Genomic DNA, 23759 nt, shown 5'->3' on the forward strand with positions numbered 1-23759 from the left:
ATATAATTTATTAATATATAGACTATTATTTTGGAATATAATTTATATATCTTTATATATAATTTATTCATATATCGACTACCCCAAAACGGTACATGAAATGGTACCAGTACCGAAATATTTCGGTCTAGTGCCTTGACCGGTATGGCATCCAGTACGGTATTCAAAACTTTGGGCTGCACGCGTGATTAGAGGGAGAGGGAGGAGAGAGAGGGAAAGAGAGGAATGAGGGGAAAAATGGAAAGGGTTTGGGTATTTAATCCTAACCCTTCATCTTGGGGTCTTAGATCCGATTTAACAGTAAGAGTTTATACACTGTAAAAACTAACTAAATTAAGAGGAATTAAGATAGAAATATTATATCATTAATTCAAACTCAATTTTAGGTTATAAAATAATAATCTTTCATCATTTAATAAATGATGAAGTTTGCTAAATATTTTTTAAGACAGTAAAATCATCTAATTAATTTGAAGTTTTCAACATAATTGAAATTTCATAATATTTTTAAATAACTAAAATCATTTCGATAAAGTGATTTTCTACAATTATAATATTTTTGGGCCTTTCAAAAATATTATAATTGTCTTACTTAAAATCAGGTTTAGTCCAATAACACTAGAAATACCTCATTTAATACTTCTTAAACATTTAAAATATTCGACGGCTTAAAGCCCTAGACTTGCTTTATAAATCACTTGATATCTTTAAAAATATACCATCAAGGTTTGACACGTAGAACAAGACTCATGACCATTAGAGAGATAAATGAGTGGGTTGTTATAGTATATTATCATATATGCCATGCCATGTTGTATCATTACATGTTTATCTATTACGCATGATTTATTCTATCATGGAATACTTACCTGTTACACAATCTATTATGTCATGTATTGCTATAAGTTGCAAGTATATCATGTTATGTTATGCCATCTGTTATATGTATGCCATGTCATGTAATATTCACTGTTACATGTATGTCATGTAACGTAATATTCACTGTCACATGTTATGCCATGTTATGAAATATTATCTGTTATATGTCATTTCGTGCTATATGTAATGACATATAACATGAAATGATTATTTTCAAGTTTTTGTGTTAAAAGGATTATTCAACCAGCTTGTTTAAAAACCAACCAATTTTATGTTCTATTTATAAAAAGAAGGCTTTGGACCCAATTTCGTGGGGCCCTTTCTCTAGGCTTGGCCCCTTTTTATTGGCCCACCCCGTACGGCTCATTACCTTTTAAAACCAAAAGAATAACAATGGTTTTGAACCTAGGACCTAGAGGTAAACAAAGGCTGAGTGCACCAAAAAGCTCTAGCCCTGATTTATTTATTCTGATATTTTATTTTTTATGTTTGTATTTCATGCTGTTGCATTTTATTACATATTTGATATGAATTTGTTTTGTGAATTGATAACATGTGATTTATAAGATTATTTTATCAAAAAGTTTGTTAGGTTATTTATTTATGTTGGCCTTAAAATATTTTTGGGAAGTTATAAATAACGCAAAAATTAAGTTAAAATTCATAATTAGACATTGTGGCACATGAAATGATTAAGAAGCCTAGCGAATTTTCAATCTTGCGACATGTATTAATTATTTTTCCTTTTTAACTTAGATAGACGTGGAAAATTTCTTAAGGTATGTGTGTAATATATTTTTGTGCCCTTTTATAGTATAATTATAAAGGGGAGATACTAAATGGAGAAAATTATGTCATCTGGCATTGGAAGATCCAATATGTCTTGAGTGAGTACGAGGTCTTGGAAACCTTAACTCACTTCTTGAGCCTGAGAAAGGGGACCTAAAACAATACCAAAAGGATCACAAAGCCCTCAATAATTACCTTATGAAGGATCGATGCGTGTACTTTACTATGTTAAGGAGCATGCACAATGATCTTCTCATTGAGTTTGAGGATTACAACACTACTCAAAATATGTCGTAAGTACTAAAAGTGAAGTTCGGGGGGTCACGAGGTTGCGGGGGTTGACCATGATGTTTGACTCCTATTATATGCACTCTAAACAAGTGATAAAGCAACATCTTAGAGCGATATTATCCATGATCCATGAACTTAAGGTTGCCATAAACAATCTGACTGATGAACACAAGTTTTGGTTGTTATATGCTTGCTACCTAACTCTTGGGAAATAATGAATCAAAACTTGACGCCCAATGAGAATATCAAAACCTTTGCTGATGTGTCGCATCACTGCTAACTTGAGGCTGAGCACCTAAAGGCTGCTAAGCCTAAACATTTAGCATGTGTGGCTAAATCTAGCTCACACAAGGCAATTAGGCCAAAATGCAAGAACCAAGATTGGAGTAGCAACTAGACATGTGCAAAAGGGGTCAAGACCTTTCTAAGTGTGGCAAGACAGGCAAGCATGGGAAGAACAAGTCTAAGCTAGACTACCTCAATTGTGGAAAGAAATGAAACTTCGCTAGTGATCGCTTGAAGAAGGTACAATCTAATTATTTTCTTCTTGTTTATGTAACAAACTATGTGATGGTTACTTGCTCCTATTGTATGTGACTATTGATTTAGGAGTGATTGAGCACATAGCACAAGATAGAGTTGGATTTGTGAAATATTTTCTTATTGCAGTTGAGACTCATGACATCAGGGTAGGGAACAAAGCTAGCATGAAGGTGCTACGAGTTGGTACCTACAAGCTGGACTTGCAAGGCAGTTGCATTTTATTGCTCCACAATGTACTATATGCTCATAAATTTTTATGAAACTTACTTTTTGTAGTTACTTTAGTTATACTTAGTTTTCATAGTTTGTTTGAAAAAAATTGTATTTCTATCTGTTTTAGCAACTTTTTTATGGTTATGTTTTTCTTTTAGACAGTTTCATGATAATGGATTTGGATTATTCAAATGTGAATGAATCTACAGCTTTATTGATAATCTAGACTCAAATAAATGTAATACTAGGCTTGGCGATATTAGGTAAGAAATGATGACTAGATTAGCTAGAGAATGCTTTATGGGCAATTCAGCTAAAGTCACACTGCCTAAATGTGAACATTGTTTGATGGGAAAGTAAAGAGAAAACAATTTGGGAAAGCAACGAGAGCATCTCTTCCATTGCAATTAATCCACTCAAATATTTGTGGCCCAATGAGGGTGAGCCAAAACACAAGACTGTCTATTGCATCATACTCATGCATAATTTTTCACGATATGGCCTTGTCAATTTGATCACCCATAAGTTTGAAGCTTTGGATTGCTTCAAACAATACATGAGCTTGGTTGAGAATTAATTAGACAAGATTGTAAAGGCTTTGAGAACTAACTGTGGACGTGAATATCTATCTAAGCAGTTTAAAAGGCTTTGTGATGAAAAATGAATAAAAAGGCAGTTAACAATGCTAAATAAGCTACAACAAAATGATTTAGTAGGAAGGAAAAGCTAGATGGTTAGGTCATGATGGTGCAAGCAAACCTACTAATATCATATTGGGGGTAATGCACTTTTTACTGGAACCAACATTCTTAACCAAGTGTTCTCTAGATCAGTACCTTCCACTTTGTATGAACTTTAAACCAACTAGAAACACAACTTAAGTAACTTGTGCTCATGGCTTTCAACGGGCTTTGTTCATGATTCTTCTCATAAATACAAGTACACGAACCACTAACCACTCTAAGGGATATGTATTGATCGGTGAATAGGTTGATAGAAGTGTGTTTGAAATTGAGCACAGGATGTAGATTTCATCAATGATGAATTTCCAAGTAGAGGTGAGGTTGGTAGGAGTTTGGGATTCTAAGAGATTGTGGATCAAGAGGAAGCCACTCCAAGAAACTTAGTTGAAAATGAGAAAATTTCTCAAGCTCCTACAAACAGTGGGAGTAACTTAGCTTGAAGTGGTAGCACACCACTTGTGGGCCATTCACAACAAACTCAACCATGAAGAAGCTCACATGGAAAGGTTCCTCATTGCCTATTTGAAACTAAAGGGGGGACTTTCATATTGCTTTTGCAAGGTGACAATGAGCCTAGAATAATTCAAGAGACTCTCTTATCTTCTACTAAGGATGAGTGAATAAAAGCACTAATTAATGAAATGGAGTCTATAAAGACCAACCAGATCTGGGATATGGTAGACCTACCGCTAGGGCGAAAGGTCATTGGGAAAGAATGGGTTATGTAGACTATAAGAAAACTCTTTCTCCAATAATAAGGTTTGCCTCAATTCGCCTAATTCTAGCCATAGACTATAGTATCATATATAAGTTTGGAACTCTACCAAATGGAAGTTAAGACAACCTTTCTAAATGGATAGTTAGATGAAGAGATTTATATGGATCAACCCATAGACTTTGTGGTCAAAGGTCAATAGCATAAAGAGTGCAAGCTCAAGCAATCTATATATGGGCTAAAGCAATTATCTAGATAGTGGTGTCTAAGAATCCTTTAGCCATTCTATCAAACAAGTTTATGATGATTCCAGAAGACCACTACGTCTATGTAAAATAGTCAAAGAAAAGCTTCGTTTTATTGTCATTGTACATTGATGACATTCTATTAGTTAGAAAAGACAAGTAGATGATTGTCACCACTTAGGAGTGGTTGTCCCTCAATTTTGAGGTAAATGACATGGGTGAAGCAAAATACAATTTTACGAGTTAAGATTTATATAGATTCTTCAAAGATACTTCTGTGTTTGTCTCAACAGACTTACATGAAGAATGTTCTTGAGTGCTTCCAAATGAATGAGTGTAAACCCATTGATACCCTTATTGCCAAAAGTGAGAGCTTATGCTAAGAAATGTGTCCTGAGACTCCAAGAGAAATAGAAAATATGACCCATTTCCCTTTGCTAGTGGTATAGGCTTCCTAATGTACATAACAATACTAGGCCAAACATATGCTATGTAATTGGTCCTATTAGTAGATTCCAATCGAACCCGAGACAAGCCCATTAGAAAGCCATCAAGAGGATTTTAAGATATCTCAAGGGGACTATAGACTGTATTGTGATATCATGGTTCAAATTGGCAAGTGAAAGGTTATAGTGATTTTGATTGAGGCAGTGACCTAGACAAGCACAAATCAACAACTAGGTATGTTTTCTTTTTGAACAATGGTGCCATTACATGGAGTAGCAAGAAACAACCCTACATAACCTTGCCCACAAAGGACGTAGAATAAATAGCATGTTCAGGAGCAATTTAGAAAGTTGTTTGGTTAAGGAGGTTCCTTCAGCTTCTAGGCATCGACATTAATACTTTTGATCTAATGAAGATTTTTTGTGATAGCATGGCTACTCTCACATATGCTAAGGACCCAAAGTATTATGGAAAAACCAAATAGATGGTTATCTGATACCACTACATCAAATAGTGGTCAAGAAACATTTGTCTAAGAGTCACATGGTTGTTGATCCCCCAAAAACCCATAGCGAAAGATGCTTTTATAGCTCATGTTAGGAGTTTAGAATGGCATAGACTGTAATTATAATTTTTTTTTCTTCTTGACAAAGTAATGTAGACTTCCCTTTGAGATATTAATGCAACATTATATTTTTTCTAAATTTTTCTTTACAATATGGCATGACTCGTATACACACATACACCCACACAAGGTATGATAACAAACTTAGATCAACTTACTCACACGAGCGATCGCCTTTGGTGCTGCAAAGAGCTAGCGAGCAAAGATAAGAAATTGTGTTCCTAAATACTTATCCAAAATGGATAAATTGAATGACACAAAAGACATGTCACCTTCATGGGAGCTAAAATGAGGCCCATGACATTTAAGAGGATCGTGCATGGACACCCCATGATCCATGTAGTCTACAGTTAGATGCCAGACCCTCTTTAGTGCTTTGGAGGCGAGCAAATGAAGAGAATCGAGTTAGGCATAAAGGTGGTGTATGTTTGATATGGACATACGCTATTTGAGAAAAAGAAGTCTACCGTAGCATGTATTTTATACTACATGTGCTTATCCAACCAAATATAGAAGTGAGTGAACGGTTCCCTACTTCTTCACCATCTAAGTCCCATTATTATTTATGAGTGTCTTTTTTTACCTTTGACTATGTCATAAGATAGAGGTTTTGGCTTGAGGTATTTTTCTTCCACTATGAATATTTTCTTGAGTTCTAATCATTCTTGTACTTGATGTTAATTTCTAGAAAGTATCATATTTAGATTGAAAATCTCTAAATCTCATGATGGGATTTAAATTATTGATGGTCTCACATTCTCATTCAACTCTTATTTCAAATGTAATTAAATTGTGGACAAAAGTTGCATGAAGAGCCCAATCATATCAAAGAGTATGTTTATGGTGTGAGGGAGTTGTTAAAGTTCACATGTGATAGGTGTGGCACAATAGGTCAATTTGTCACTCGTTTAAAGAAAGGGATTTGTTGCACGTGTAGAAGGTATGGGTTGCCTAAGCATTCTATTAGGAATAAATCTACACTCACCGAGGATCCATCCCAAGAATCGGTCTCGATGCAATTTTTTATTTAGTGATTAAAAAGGTATTTTTTAAATGATGTTGTGAATTTTTTTTTTTTTTGTTTTTGTTTTTTTAAAAAAATAAGGATATGAAAAAATGAATAAAAAAAATCAAAAATAAAATTTATAACTTGTCGTTAGCCATCCTCATGCTACACCCACCGCCTCTTCTATTAGTAATGAGATTCATTGTGTTGCAATGATAGGGGTTATATCTTATTGTGCTACCGATTCCCAAATCGATAATGAGCCAAGATATGGAGGATCTAGTCAAATAAATGCCATGTTGCCTATATTTTTATGGGGAAAAATATATTCAGCATCGATTTTCTCATTATCCCCCTCATCATCACATGATGTTGTATTAGATAATAAGTTCACAAATGAAATATAATAAATAGTCTCTAATCATCTACTGGCAAATCATATAATGATAAGAGGATGATGAGAAAAATGATGATGATTACTCATCATCACTTAATGAACTCTAATGAGATAGGTCTTTACATCCAAAAGAAACCCAACTCATCCAATAAACATTTATAGGCTTTCCAAATAATTAGATTGGCCTATTACCCATTAAATATGGGCTTGCTTATTTAAAAAGCATCAAATAGGATTTAACCAAGTGTGAGGGGGGTAAAATACCAGGGCCCAGGCCCAACCCACCTGGTTAGGTGTTAGAGGACAAGGGGGGGACAAGGAGGGACATGGTTAGGCAAATGGCATGAGGCCTAAAAGAAAGGAAGCTCGCGCAGACAAAAGGGTAGGGTCCCATCACTACATATCAGCGTATGCAATAAAAAGGATATATAAAAAGCCTCCAACAAGGGGGGGCCTCGACCTCTCCTTCTTTCTCAGTCTTTCTCTTCAACTTCAGAGGACTCTGGCGCAAGCGTTCTTATCTAGTAAATGTATCCATAGCTTTCCTTGTACAGTGAGAGATAAAAGGTTATGAGAGGCTATAAACAAGGATATTATAGTAAATTTCTCCTCCCCACGCCTCCATGGACGTAGGCCTAGTGTCTAACCACATAAATCTATGTGTCCATTTTTCTTTATTTTCTTTGCACTTGCTTTCTATTCACAGCCATGGATGTACACACTGACAACATATGGTTCTGACGGAACACTACCGGGAGCCCCAAACAACACCGATAAAGGACAAAATCATGTTAGTAGGCTGGGAATAACCCCTGCCCAAAGGAGCTCCTCACCCCATGTGTACCTCGCTGTGCACCCAGGAGTTACCTCCTTGGCCCACCGATCGGCACACCGGCCAAGCATCTCCTCAACCACCGGCCTGGCATCTCCTCCATCCCTAGCTCAGCACCACCTCAGCCCTCGACTCAGCACCCCCTCAGTCACTCCCCAACTTGGACAACCACTTCATCAGCTTGGTATTCTTTGCTCGAAGAGTAGTGCTTGGGGCTCGGGGCTTGGGAACATGCCTCGGATACGGACCGACGATACCACTTGGCACTCAACTAGAAGACTCGGATGGACCACTTGGGAACTTAGCCACCGAGCCCTTGACAGTGTGGTGCCATGCAGCTCGAAAGCCCTTGACCACTCAGGGCACAAAAGGATTCCATCGATTAGGAAACAAAGCTCCTCCACTCGAAAGATCACCACTCAGGGCTCGGGACTCAAAAACGCTGCTCAGCATCTCAGCGGCAGGGCCCTCCAGCACTCGACTCGGCAACCCTGCGGTAGCAGCCACACCACACAGATCGACAACCCAATGACAGGGGCCTCACCAACACGAAACCCCTCCACCATCCAATTTGGTAACCCAGCAGAAGAGTCATCACCACACAGCTCGGCAACCCAGGGCACAGGACCCCTCCACCACCCGACTCGGCAACCCAACGGCAGGGTCCTCACCACACAACTCAGCAACCCAGGGCATAGGACCCCTTCACCACCCAACTCGGCAACCCGGCAACAAGGTCCTCACCACACAGCTCAACAACCCAGGGCACAGGACCCCTTCACCACCCGACTTGGCAACCTGGCGACAAGGTCCTCACCACACAGCTTAGCAACCCAGGGGCACGGGACCCCTCCACCACCCGACTCAGCAACCCAACAACAGGGTCCTCACCACACAGCTCGGCAACCCAAGGGCATGAGACCCCTCCACCACCGACTTGGCAACCCAACAACAGGGTCCTCACCACATAGCTCAAAAACTCAGGGGACGAGACTGCACGCAGCTTAGGAAACACCACAACACAGCAGTCATGCACAGGCTTAGATCGAGCCTTCACGACTCAGCAATTGAGCTCCACCTCAAACACAACTTTGCATACTCAACTCCTCATCCAGTCGCCATGCACTACATGACCACCATGGGCTCGATAACTTCTTGGCACTATGCAGCTTGGACACTCAATAAACGGGCTCATCAACTGTAAAGGACCCACCAACTGTAAGGGACTCAACAGTTCCCTGGTGCCGCACGAACCAAGCATTGAATAAAAAGAAAACACGGCTCAGACCATGTGTTAACAAGCTTACATTGGTAGCGCCACACCTCTCAAAAACACTGGCACGGGCTCGGCTGCGAAACTTGGCTCGAACCAACGAGCAGACATGGCCTCTTCAAAAATATATATATATATATATATATAATAAAAAGAAAGAAAGAGGGAGGAAGAAAAACAAGAAGGCAAGGAAATCATGGCCGACGAATCTTTTGGTAAAAAAGGATCGACCACATCGGCTAAACATCCCTCCGGTTTGTCTCTCTCGCGATTTGTGTGAATTCATTTCTACTAACCACTTCTTGTAGTGCAGAACATTGGCCACGTGGCCCTATACTCTGACGGAAAAATTCAGCACAGGCAAGCACCACTGTCCAATAAAGTCAAGTCCCTTGACTCATCGAGTTCCTAAATTCGCAACCATATGCGGGGTAAAGCTAAGTCTCTAAGACTAGCCGACCCCTCATCCAGCAAAGCCGAGTCGCTAGACTCGCCGAGTCCCTAGATTCGTAACCATATGCCGGGTAAGGCCAAGTCTCCAAGATAAGCCGACCTCCCGTTCAACAAAGCCGAGTCTCTAGACTCGCCAAGAAGTCAGGTCCCTAGATCTACTGCAGGGTAAGGCCAAGTCTCCAAAACTTGCTGACCCCCCATTCAATAAAGCCGAGTCTCTAGACTCACCACACCGAGTGCCACGCTCGAGCCATAACCACTGCCAATGGGTTGCCTCCAAGAATGAGCCTTCGAAGTTAACAAGCCTCTGAGCTCCATAACCGCCTTGCTTGGGTTACCTTCGGGAACAAACCAATGGGCCTGACAACTACTTAAGGTGAACCTAAGGGGTCGATAGGCCCTTTGACCACTTTACGTGGGTTATTTTGCACAAACTCCAACAGTAAAAGTGAAACGAAAACAAAGACACAAAACGAGCATACACTTTCCTACAACAGTAAACATACGAACAACGACTGCCAAACTATGCACGTGTGTGATCGAGCCAGCCTCCCACCACACCCGAGCTCCGTGCTCACACGTTACGCGGTCGAGGCAACCTTCCACTGCAGCTGAGCTCTGCACTCGCAGGTTGCTCGGTCAAGCCAGCCTCCTGCTGCATTCAAGCTTCGCGCTTGCACGTTGAGCAGTCGAGCCAACCTCTTGCTGCACCTGAGCTCCGCACTCGCACGTTGCGCAATCAAGCCAGCCTCCCACTGCATCCGAGCTCCCTGCATGCCCATTGCACGGTCAGGCCGGCCTCTCATCGAATCAGAGCTTCACCCTCGCACATTACGAAGTCGGGGCGGCCTCCGCATCCAAGCTCCACGCTCGCACATTGTGCAGTCACACACGCCTCCCACCTAAATTTTCCCAATGAGGCATTAACACAGGCAAAATATTTTGTTTTCTTACTAACGGTTTATATTGTATATTTTATCTTACAGATTCTCAAGGTCTTTTGTTAGCATAGGTTGCTCTTAAAAATCACGGGGTACTTTGAGGGGGGTAAAATACCAGGGCCCAGTCCTATCCCACTTAGTTGGGTGCTAGAGGACAATGGGGGACAAGGAGGGACATGGAGTAGACAAAAGGCAGGAGGTCTCAGAGTAAGTTAGAGGGAAAGTGGGAAAAGAAAGGAAGCTGACGCACTCAAATGGGTAGGGTCTCATCACTGCAAATCAACGTATGCAATAAAAGGATATATAAAAAAACCTCCAACGAGGGGGGGCCTCGACCTCTCCTTCTTCCTCCGTCTTTCTCTTCAACTGTAGAGGTCTCTGGTGCAGGCGTTCTTCTCTAGTAAATATATCCATAGCTTTCCTTGTACAGTGAGAGATGAAAAGTCATAAGAGGCTGTAAATAAGAATAATATAATAAATTTCTCCTTCCTAAGCTCCCGTGGACGTAGGCTTAGTGTCAAACTATGTAAATCTGCGTGTCCTATTCTCTTTATTTTCTCTGTATTTGCTGGGAATAACTCTTTCTTTCTTCTGGCCTGTTGAGCGATTTTTACATAATCAACACCAAGTTAATTGGTGTAATAAAGAAAGCGTATGTACCGTAACAAATCTTTGGGTCCGTGGCCTAACCAATATTATCTAATAAATTTCAGTTATGCTTCACTAAAATATGGGCCGGTTAATACCATCGAATCCATAAGATCCCTTCTTAGGGAATTAGGGCCCACTTATCCATTATCAATCATTTCGCTTGTAATAATTTACTGGCAAATGGGTTGGACTTGAGTGATTTGGTGATTAAATGTGATTTGGACGGAGACCATGGAAGTGCGTAGGGGTGAGTTCGGTCCAGTCCGGTCCGGTCCAGGGAGGTTTTGTGGACCGGACCGGACCTATTCGGTCCAGGGTTTTTCAACCCTGGACCAGACCGAACTCCATCAGGACCGGTTCAGTCCGGTCGGTCCATTCGGTCCAAGGTTGACTTTTCTTTTTTTTTTTTTTTTTTTTTTTTTTTTTATCTAATGACATTTTTTTTAATATTTATGTAATTATATTGTAATATATTTAATATATATACATATAGTATTATATATATATATATTAGTAATATGCTAATACTATTAGTCTATTAGTAATAATACTATAACTAATAAATATATGTAATAATAACTATACTATAACTAATAACTATATGTAATAATAGTAATAGTGATAACTATATATTTATATAATATGCTAATATTTAATGACATTCTTTTAATATTTATGTAATTATATTGTAATATATTTAATATATATACATATAGTATACTATTATATATATTAGTAATATGCTAATACTATTATATAAATAATATATATAAATAATATTTATTTATTTTTATTTCTATTCGGTCCGGTCCGGTCCGGTCCGGTCCGGGGTGAAAAACTCCCGGACCGGGACCGGACCGAATCTTTTCGGTCCATTAAAAATGGGACCGGACCGGACCGGACCGAATTGGGTCCGGTCCGGTCCGGTCCAAACAGTGCCGGTCCGGTCGGTTTTGCCGGTCCGGACCGGCCGATGCTCACCCCTAGAAGTGCGTTTCGGTTACGGCTTCAAGGAGCTGATCTTCACTTTTTGTTGGCTTTGGCAAAGAGGAACCTTGCGCTTATCTATCTTTACATGGACGTAATGGGTCGGGCCTCCTATTGGGCCTAATGGGCCGGGCCTTTATTCCTCTTTAGATCTAAATCAATAATTCCAGGTCCAATTCTTATCTACTTACGAGTAACCCCTCAAATAATCATAGCCTATAATCATGACCCCAAACTCCAAAGTACCCATATTGATCATTCCTCTTCTACCATGCAACTTTACGAAGTCTCACACTATCTATTTTCATTCATCCATCCATCAATGAGAGTGCAAAGCCTAGCTTACAAGCATTAATCATGCAATCAATTGAAACCTCAACAAGTCCTCTTACACTAACTACCTTCTATAAATAAAAACCTGAACTGAGAGAACCTGATTTTCCTAAAATAGAACCCTCAAGAATTCGGGGTGTCAGGCATGGACCAACTAAGATCTTCAAATGTGCATCCGCCCCACCTACTCTACCATAATCAATGGGAGTCCTTAGAAAGTTATTAAACTAGAGTGTGGCTTTAGATAAGGTGATTCATTATCCCCATTTCATTTCATTATAGGCTCAAATATCTTCAATTGGCTTATCATTAGGGGAACAGTGAGGAAGTGCTCTAGGAACCAAAACCGGCAGAGATGCCCACCCATCACCCACCTTTTCTTTCACGATGACCTTATATCTTCAGCCACACCACGCATACTAATTCAAACTCAATCTTCTCCCATCTCCAAACTTATGAAAATATGTCAAGATAAACAATCAACAAAAGCAAATCTAGCATTCAGTTCAAGTTCAACAAAACCTCAAAAGCATCCATAACCACAATAATCTCCAGAACTCTCGGTCACAAAAACCTTCACCTATTCGAATTGAACTACTCTCATCAAATCAGTTGTTGCATTTATTCCAGCAGATAACATGTCCATCTTTCTCCTTTAAATAAAAACATAAGGACTATTCAAAAAGGCAATGGCTTGGGCCTAAGAAGAATGTATCATGCATGTCGATAGAGCCTCCATTGCAAAACTTGGGTAGAACATCCAAAATAGCATCAATCACCTTTGGAAAGAGTACTTAGCGCATCCCTTTTTGCCGCATGAGATTTTCGAAACCAGAGATATCATTAGGAAATGATATTGCTATACAATCGGTGATGGAAAAAGTATACATGCACGGACTGAACTTATCAGACCTACTCAATCTCAATCCAAGAAGGGTGGACAAAAAATGGGCAAAACTACAATCATATATGAATCTGCCAACTACATTATGAGAATCCAAATCCCCCAATTACCTAAATCAGATATCATGGCATTGCTTACTGACTAAAAGAGAATCTACACAATCAAACTCTGCCTACCATATGGACTAGCAACCCCTTAGACTTTAGAGCATTAAACTAGGAAGGATGGTCCACCCTTTGGTCTGCCAACATACATGAGTTATTGAGGCCATATTTGAAGCTTGACATAATAAATCACTTGAAAATTCTAGAAAAGGGATTGGTAAGTGTGATCTGCAAGTTCATGCTAAAAAAGAAATTGAGCCAATAATATTATCTATATATGACCTCTGCTCCTTCCACTTTATTACCATTTGCAGGCTCCTCCATCTTTTATAGCTTCTCTAACGTTGAAGCAATCAGAGAGAGTAGCATGCAATGCTCGAAAGCATCTATGACTCACAAATATTCTCAATTTGCCCACAAAACGACAGCCACCTCGTGAGTTTTGTCTCTTCTTGCTCCCACCTACTCTCGCTCTCTTATTTCATTTCCCTCTCTCTGTGTTGGTATGTAGTTTTTAGTTTTTGGTGTTTGAGATGATGTTGTGCGTGCTGTATACCGGGATTGTAGTCTTCTTCTTTTGTTTGAAAAATAAACCTCTATATTTCATTATAAACTTCAACCATAACAATTTTTGTCTCTTGTCAGATTATTTACAATGAAGTCTGGGTCTTCTTCAATCCAAACCCTTTCTTCAACAAATTGTAAAGCAGCCTTGGCTAAAGTTTGAACTACTATACTCCTATCTCAATAAGCAAACTGTATACTCCATTCACATCTATTTCTAAGGACGTGTCTAATGTCATTAATTAAAGGACCATGGCACGATATATTCTCTTCATCACTTTGTACTGCCATGATTATAGCTTTTGCATCACCTTCGAAAATCACCTTTTGAAAATTAAGATCTCTGCAAATCTCCAGTGCTTTCCGCAGTGCATAACACTCAGCAATATCTGGTTTTTGAACCATATTTCTATAGCCACAAACTGCCACCAGTGCCTTACCCTCCTCGTCTCTAATGATGATCTCCATCCCCATTAACCTCTTCTTGACATCTAGAGAAGCATGCCAATTAACCTTCACAAAACTTGCATCTGGTTTCACCCAAGATTTGTTAACTTTAGCTCCCGCAAACATTGCTTTTGGTTTCTGCTCTTTCTATGCTTTCTAAAAATCCTCCAGCCCTTCTCTTGCAGATTTCAGCAACTTTTTTGGACAAGTAAGCCTCTTTTCAAGCACAACCTCATTTCTTCTCATCCGCACTTTCCTTAGCTGGACAGCTATCCCCTCAAATTGAGTTTTAGGCAATTTTCACATCAATCTCTCCCATAAATCCAGAATATCACTCCCTGCTCTCTTCCATTTCTGCACACAACTTTGGTCATCACCCCACACATCATTGGCTGCTGGATACTCCCAAAGAACATGCATCACTGTCTCAATTTCTTCTTAGCATGCTGGACAACAAGAATCCTCAACAATTCTCTTCTTAAACAGCTTTTTTTTCATAGGTAACAAATCATTACCAACCATCCAAAGAAAAACCTTCACCACACTTGGACACTTCTAAATCCCAAATGCTCCTCCGTCTACCATCCAGTACCTTCCCCTCCTTTGAAGACTCGCCTTTATAGCTTCTATTTCTATCCAACCGTAGAAAGTAGGCACTTCTTACACCCCTTTATTGGATGGTCCCCAAATCAACTTGTCTTCTTGATTACATTGACTGACTGGTATACTGAGGATCATTTTTGCTTCTTCACTGTTAAAGATCTTTTTAATCAAATTAACTTTCCATTCCCCTTTCCGCCCTATGATGAGCTCTCAACTTTTGACTCTTTTTTTTACTTTATTCAATGAAAGTGTAAAAATGCACAACCAAGCCTAACACGGCAAAAAATAGTCCGGGACTGTTTGGGTTTGTCATAAAAATGAAAGTGTTTAAATAGTGTTAAAAAAATTGGATTGTTTGACTTTTACATATTAAAATACTTTTAATTTTAAATAAATTAAAAATTATATTTGAGAAAAATATCATTTTAAAATGAATGTTAATGGACAAAAATATCATACAACTTTTAAATAATTACAATTTCAAATTTTTAAATATATAGTCATAATTTTTAAAAATTTAAATAATTTTCATTTCTACTAAAAAAATATTTTTTAATTTGTCTATAATCAAACGTAATGTATTTAAAAATATTTTAAACCTATAAATAAATTTGAAATAGTACAACTTTTTTTAGAATGTCCTTTTTTAATAGCTTAGCCCGTTTAGATTACACAATTTTCTCAGGACTACATACGAGCTTCTCAGGTTGAGCAGCTAGAACTGAGATATGAGTTTTGCTATATAAAAATAAAATTATATATAAAATTACGTATTAATTTATGTATCAATATTGATTTATTCATATTTAAAATTTAAATTAATATTATTTTTAATAAAATTTATTTTTTAATCAATCACATTAAATTAATATTAATATATAAATTAATACAATTATATTTATAACTATATTTTTTACTGAAATATTCTGCACTGCACCCTGTTCAAAACTCCATAAAAGTTGACGGCCAAGATTGCACACCGTTTGAGACTCCATACGATGACGAGGTTGAACATATGCAGTAGCGTTAATGAAAAGATGACTTCTCAAACTTGATCCAGTGGCTCCTAACCTGACCACATGTCAAAGTCATCGTCATTACAATCAACAAAATTACCAAAAACCGGCTGGATATTTTCACCCTATGTTAATCAGTACCCACATCACTTCCCTTTTCGACCATACCCTTCGGCCACAACTTCTATTTACAAAAATATTCAAGTTTAATATATTTTATTGAATTATTATGAATGAAATAGAAAAAATTGAATAAAAATCTTTAAAAAAATTTTAAAAATTATTTTTAATTTAAAATTTAAAAAACTAGCGTTATTTGTTATGTTTTGTTTGAAAAATTATAATGATTAGATAAAAAAAAAATTTAAAATTTAAAATTAAAAAATATTTGTGTTTGAGTAATATATGAAAAAAAATATATATGACAATATTTTTAGATAGATTGTGTCTTTATGTTTGGATATTTTATTATCAATATCCAAACTAATAATATATAAAATAAAATTAATATTTTCATAAAATAAAATTACATATTAACCAAAAAAAATTAATAATTTAGAATATTAAGTTGTCAAATAATAATATTAATATTACATTCTAACTACAAATTAAAAAAAGCATATAAAACTAAATATTCATAAAATCTGAAAAATATAAATATATTCGTGTTACATAGGTTGATTCACAATTAATCCGTTTATTAATTGTGTCTTATCACGTCAATTCATTTTAATCCAAATTTTTTTTATCAATTTCAAATCCACTTATTTGCTTTAATATTCATATTAGATTTACATGTCGTGTCATATATTACCACTTTCCTAATCATCATGTGTAGTAATTTTCTAGATGGTAGTACTTTGTTTGGTAGTGCACGCTGGTCTAATGTGAAATTGCAGCAGAGAAACCAACAAGAAGAGGAAAAAAAAAAACCCATTAAAAGAAACTCTGTAAACTGTTTGTTAACTGCCTGACGGAAAGAAGCCACTTTTATTTTATCATTTTATTAAGGAAAGATTTGAGAAGAATAACCTCAATGACGCCTATATGTTTGATGACATCGGATATTCATGCATTTAGAATATGTTTGATAATACGCATTCTTCTAAGAAAAAGACTTTCACAAATAAATCACGAAAATGTATCACAAAAAAAGGGCCCCTACAAGAAAAAGACACATAACAAAACCCTTCACATCAAATAAATGTTTAAAAGGAATTTTGAAAATACAAGAAATCAAAGATGGGAAAGAAACCATCTCCCCTGCATGTGTGGGGGCGGGGTGTGGGGAAGGGATGACCGTCTCCGCATTTGTGAATACAGAATAGCATCCCTGGAGTCTACACATATCTGTTCCCAAAATTCCCTATTTCACTTACCTCTACATACCATTTAACTAATAACCCGATGCGCCACTTTCACCTCTATAAATGCTTCCGGCCTTTCCCTATCCCTTGTTTCTTCCTTCAACTATTTTAACTACCTCTTCTTTCCACCCATGATAGTAAAATTAAAAAACCCTTCAATTTTTTTCAGACTTGTGTTGGCCACCCTCGTAGAACATCGGACTACAATCACACCACCCTAGGAATCCAGTTTTGGATGAAAACCAACATCCTAGAGCCGTCAACATTGGAAATGACCAACCTCGATGGCTATCAGGAGCGGCCTTTACGACCCCGAATAGACATCGGGTAGTGCGCAAGGGTGGCCTCGGCCAGACTGGCCAGTCCCAATGACCACAGTACCTACAACCCCGGTGGTGTTATGAGTGGTTGGACCACACCTAGAACAAGATCTTGAGGATAGCCTGACCATCCTTGTATTTTATGACTTTAATGTGTCTATTCATTTTATTCAAAAAATATATATCCATTCATTATATTTTTTTATAATTAAAAATAATAATTATTAATGAATTTATATTTTTTTAAAATTAAAGATGCTTAAAAATTGCTTTAAAAAAAATCCTTTACAGTAGTAAGTATACTTGGAGTGCACATTTCACGTGCACCCTAGCATTGTTCTTTTACGAAGGTGGCCAATCACTCTTACAAAATATTAGAAATTAATTTTTAAAAAAATAGAATTTGAAAATTTTTAAAGAGTTTTTTTGAAGTAATAAACAATTTAATTTTTTTAAATCTCAATTTAATTTTTTTAAATTAAAAAAAAATAATATTTTATTTAACATTTATCTATTATCTTAAACTATCTTACCTCATTTTTTTATTTAAACTAGTTCTTATGGGTGGTGGGACAACTTTTGGCATTTTGTCATTGGATTGCCGGCTGTCATATGATTTCTCATTTGTCACATTTTATTTTTATTTAAAAAAAAGATATTTACAATTATAAATTTTGTAACTGAGATGTAGTTATTTTAAAAAAAATAAATAAAATATAAGATTCACATAAAAATTAAATTAATTTTTTAATAATAGACCTTATTTTTTACAATAATTACACGAATTTACATATTTTATAGTTATATATAGAATCACTCTTATTCTAAAATTATATAATAATTATTTAAAAGATAAAATATAACATCTGATCCAATGTGACGATTCCTAAAGTAGACATCCTTTCTTTGTTTGTTTTCAAAGCTGGTACGAGATAAGTTTATATTAAAATCGAAAATTAAATAAAATATTATTAAAATATATTATTTTTATATTAAAATTTAAAAGAATTAAATTATTTATTTTATTTTATATAAAAATTTAAAAAATTTATAATAATTAAATAAAATAAGATAAAATAAAATCAGATATATATATTTTTTTTTTAAAGGAATAAAATCAGATATTTTGTGAAAGTGAAAGACGTTCTTCATCAGGTATAATTAATTTACTTATGAGTTACCGACATTATCATTAAAATTCCGAATTCGCCCATGGACACGCGGTCATGTTTGGACTGAATGGTTGTTGGGCCGGATCTTGGAATGACTGGTTGCGTGAAAATGGAAAAACCATCATTGCGAACCATGAAAGCCGACTCCCATGCTTTAAACAAAGAAGGATCTCTTATGCGGAAAGTCCTTTATTATCGATTCATCGAAACCAGAGAGCGAGAGAGCGCCCTTTATCTTTGGCACCAGACGAAAGTCAAAGGTTTGTATCCCCCTCCTTTATTGTTTGGTATCATCATGAGACTATTACGATTTTCTGTCGTGAAGATTATATTTTCTTTCAACTCATAGACTATCACCACTACTACAGTACACTACTACTTATACGAGTTCTGAAATGTGATTCTGGGTCTGGTATTTGTACCAATTTCAGTTTATGTTTGCTTCTTTCAATTATGGTGAGATTTCGTTTTGATTAAAGCAAATCTTGGTAAAATTATACAGCTAGTGTTTGGTTTCGATTTTTCTTGAAGTCGGTTGGGATTAATCTTCCGCCTGATATATAAAATCGTTAGAAACAAGTGGTGATCCATAGGATCTGTTTTTCTCTCTGTTGTTTTGATAATGTTAATGTATATTTTCTTCTTTCCCAAAATAACTGTCTCGGTACTAACTTTCCGCAGTGAGTGTGTTTATCTCTCCAATAATATTTCTCCGGGTTTAATCATGGCTAGGAATCGGTGACAGATTTCCTTTATCCTTGTTTTGGTTTTTGTTTTTTTTTTTTGGGGGGGGGGGGGGGGGGGGGGGAAGATGAGGGAGGTGTTGATGGGGGCTTTATGGATATAAGATGTGACCCCAACATCATAAGGCGGATTTCCTAATGCATTCAAGATTTTGGATTTTTATTAAGTGGCACATTCTTATAACAACTAAATAAAGTACTCATTAGTGTTTTTCTAATTGCTTGGACCGGAAATGTAATTGAAATTTGGATGACCACAGTGTGACTGAAAAAAAAAAAGAATGGAAAAAAAAAAAAAAAGCGTGACTGTAGAGTTCACTAGATAACATATATGGCTTCTAAATCCCATGAATTAGCATTCAATTGTTTTTTATGTATCAGTATGGATTAGCATTCAATTGTAGGCTGGTAATGCTAGCAATTAGGCTATTTTGGTGTTTCCAGAGTTCTATAATAAGGATTTATTAGGTAGGTCTTTGGGGAAAGAAATGTTGCCTTTTTGGCTTATAAAATGAAGAAGCGATGATTAGCTCAATTAGGTAGGTCTCTGTGAAAAGCAATGTTTCAAAATCATAACGCAAGAGGATTCAAGCAACTTGGTGCATAATTATGGTGATTGAATCTGACTCTTCACTTGGATATAGGACTCATTGATTATCTCTAAAAACTGTGTTTATAACCATTGAAACTAGTATAAATACACTTTTTAGAGACAAACAATACCCAGAACAAGACCTAGGGTATTCAAAACAGAACATCAGCAATGGATGAGTATACACCACACCACCATCCCACTTGTATCTCACTATATATGATGTGGCGCATTTATCGCCATTTGATAATATAGAAGCATGTAATAAGTGATCATTCAATGGTGGTAAATGTGTCACATCTTACTTACTGGGATGCAAGTGAGATGATAGTATATGGTGTATGGAATTTTCCATGCACAATTAAATCATCAGTGGTTTAAAAAATCATACTATTCTCCATACTTTGGTCAATTTATAACCTGAACTTCTACTCATGCTTATGATTTTTCTAAGCAATATTCTTGTTTTCTGGTCGAATATAAGAAGAAAAGGCAAGATTTTGTTGTTTGAACAATTTCAGACACTTTAGTGCATATTCATATGCATAATTATGGTATTGAAGATCCCTTTCTATGTACGCATTCTCATCACTCTGAGTTTTCAGATGGATGAGCACAACTCTCAACCTGGGCAGATTATTGAAATCAGTATAGATGTTCCTACTGGAGAGACAAGCACTGGAGGGAGTAAATTTTGTGGGGAAGCACCTTGTGGACTCTCGGATGCTGGATCCAAATCTAAGGATGCTAGAGAAAGATCAGCTTCGATACGCAAGCTTTTAATTGCAGTGGTACTTTGTGTTGTCTTCATGAGTGTTGAAGTAGTTGGTGGCATCAAAGCCAATAGTCTCGCAATCTTGACTGATGCAGCACATTTGCTTTCAGATGTTGCATCTTTTGCCATCTCACTGTTCGCCATTTGGGCTTCCGGCTGGGAAGCCACTCCCCGTCAGTCCTATGGATTTTTTAGGCTTGAGATTCTTGGTGCTTTGGTTTCTATGCAACTCATATGGTTGCTTGCAGGGGTTTTGGTATATGAAGCCATTGTTAGACTGATTCATGAAACAGGCGAGGTAAATGGCTTTTTAATGTTTATTGTTGCTTCATTTGGTCTTGTGGTTAATATCATTATGGCTGTCTTATTGGGCCATGATCATGGCCATGGACATGGACATGGACATGAACATGGACATGGACATGATGAAAATGGTCATCACAGCCACGGAATGACAATTTCTACTCCTCATCATCATCATCATGAGCACCCAGAAGATGATCATTGTCACGGTCATGAAGATCCTGCGGACCATCACAGTCATGGAGATCATGCAGACCATCATGATCATGAAGATCATGCACACCATCATGACGATCATGTTGAACCACTGCTAGATAAACCAACAAATGGACCCAAACAGAAGAAGGGAAAGAACATAAATGTCCAGGGAGCTTATCTCCATGTACTTGGGGACTCTATCCAGAGTATTGGTGTAATGATTGGAGGGGCAATTATATGGTATAAGCCTGAGTGGAAGATAGTTGACCTGATTTGCACCCTTATTTTTTCGGTAATTGTTTTAGGGACTACTATCAGAATGCTCCGGAGCATACTCGAAGTCCTGATGGAGAGCACACCAAGAGAGATAGATGCAACAAAACTCGAAAAGGGGTTATTAGAAATGAAGGAAGTGGTGGCCGTTCATGAGCTCCATATATGGGCTATCACGGTGGGGAAGATCCTACTTGCTTGCCATGTCAAAATCATGCCAGAAGCAAATGCAGACCTGGTGCTGGACAATGTGCTAAATTATATCAAAAGGGAGTACAACATCAGTCATATAACTATACAGATAGAGCGGTAGGGGGCGGTTCGCATGGAAAATAATTAGTGGAAAAATTATATTTCTATCGTTATCAATAATTTCGTTGTGCACTTCCTAGCAGTAGTTGTTGCAGTCTACTTAAGGTATAAATATCTTCAGAGTTTGCGGACTAGAATTTACTTTTAGCGGCAGATTCTCTCTCTCTCTCTCTCTCTCTCTCTCTCTCTCTCTCTCTCTCTCTCTCTCTCTCTCTCTCAGATGAAAATGTCTGAGCACAATTCCCCAATATGGTGGATTTGTTGTTGTCTACCAAGTAATCTGTGCATATTTAATTTCTTTTAACCTAGGGAGTGTATAAATACATATAGTTCACACAATATGTCCAACTGTTGAAAGTAGAAACCGAATTCTTTTCTTCCACGACAGGGCTGACACTTGGGTTATGTCCACCAAAGTGCGAAAATATTATGAAGCAGTTATAATTAAATAATTAAATAAAATGAACGCAACTCTTCATCTTAAATCTTGTCATTTTTGTTGTGCATGTCACGTTAACAAGTGCAATTGGGAATCTGAAAATCTAGATCGAAGAACAGAAGCTCTCTAACAATAACATGTCACAAACAGAAAAATGGTAACCTCCGAAGCTCGCTCACTCGTATTGGCGACAAATTTGATGATAGAATGCCGATGTTGTTTCTGATATTCATGTCATGTCCAGGAGCTCATGCGTACTTCATAACCTGCACCAAAAGTTGTAGATCAGGCCAAGCAGATTCGTTTCTCTCTATTTCCTCTTTTGTTTGCCTTATTTCATTTTGCAGAGAGGAGTATCCCTCTCCCTAAGAAAGGAATCAGGGTTGCTACCAGCACAGGAATGCATCCAGCATCAGCTGACGCTCGAGTCTTGGGGTCTACCACAAAATAGTTTCAAGAGTCACGCATTTGAGATGGGTTTCAGTTTCTCCATGATAAGCTCAGCATAAGCGAGACCTGTGAGCTGGTACTTTGTACCTTCCTATGTTCTACAAAATGGAAACAGAAACTGGGTACGCATACATTACCTTTGAAGGCAAGCAGAAACTGGACAAAAACCAATTAAAACAGAGGCTCCACCTTGTGAATTTTGAGGATTAGAAACATTACCAATAGATAGAGGTGATGCTACTAACATTTAGAACTGTTATTTAGTATTATTGTATTCACATGTGTAAAATTTAACCTCTTTTTCCTCAACCGCTAGAGGACAGGTCCAAGGTTTTTTTCTCAGTTTTCTTGAGAAAGATGATGTTTCTGGTTTGTGTGGCTAGAGGTCCTTGTTTTAGAGATATTGAGGCCACAGTTTCAAAGATAAGATTCTTTTGGACATTATCAGGTAAAGTTTTGGTGTTTTCAAAGAGGTTTGGTTTTTTTTATTCGTTTGAATTTGTCTTCATTGTAAATTTCTGTCATACATATATCTGCTGCTTCTGCTGTGAGTTCTAATCAAAGTTTTTGATATGGTTTATTTCGGTTAAGATATTAGAACAAAATATTTCGATACAAATATTGTTTTGAAATTAATTAGATATTATATATAAATAATTATATGTATATATAAAATATCAACTAATATAATAAATACACATATATATAAGTGTGTATCATGTATATGTGTATGTATATGAAAAAATTAAAGATTTATTAAATGAATATAAATTTAAAAAATTAAAAATTTGAGTTGAGAAACAGAAAAAAATAA

The 23759-nt window shown here is 36.9% G+C and overlaps 1 protein-coding gene and 2 long non-coding RNA genes across 4 annotated transcripts; 2 read left to right on the top strand and 1 right to left on the bottom strand.

Moving 5' to 3' along the window:
* The first annotated feature begins 18960 nt into the window (after nt 1-18960).
* LOC122300084 (metal tolerance protein 1-like) lies at nt 18961-22203 on the top strand. 2 transcript variants are annotated; one of them, XM_043110476.1, is made up of 2 exons: nt 18961-19120; nt 20801-22203. In XM_043110476.1, the coding sequence occupies exon 2, from the start codon at nt 20801-20803 to the stop codon at nt 22055-22057; it is 1257 nt and encodes a 418-aa protein (XP_042966410.1). In that variant the 5' UTR covers nt 18961-19120; the 3' UTR covers nt 22058-22203. The 2 variants fall into 2 exon arrangements, with proteins under 2 accessions (XP_042966410.1, XP_042966409.1); XM_043110475.1 differs by lacking the exon at nt 18961-19120 and adding an exon at nt 19194-19316.
* Nucleotides 22204-22473: 270 nt separating this feature from the next.
* Nucleotides 22474-23281, bottom strand: LOC122300085. Its single transcript, XR_006239902.1, has 2 exons — nt 22886-23281; nt 22474-22761 (listed from the first exon to the last, which is right to left on the bottom strand). It is a non-coding gene; the product is annotated as an uncharacterized LOC122300085 (long non-coding RNA).
* LOC122300086 lies at nt 23033-23503 on the top strand. Its single transcript, XR_006239903.1, has 2 exons — nt 23033-23176; nt 23262-23503. It is a non-coding gene; the product is annotated as an uncharacterized LOC122300086 (long non-coding RNA).
* The last annotated feature ends 256 nt before the right edge of the window (nt 23504-23759 follow it).

The sequence above is a fragment of the Carya illinoinensis genome, chromosome 2 (assembly GCF_018687715.1).
Source record: "Carya illinoinensis cultivar Pawnee chromosome 2, C.illinoinensisPawnee_v1, whole genome shotgun sequence".
Taxonomy (NCBI): Eukaryota; Viridiplantae; Streptophyta; class Magnoliopsida; order Fagales; family Juglandaceae; genus Carya; species Carya illinoinensis.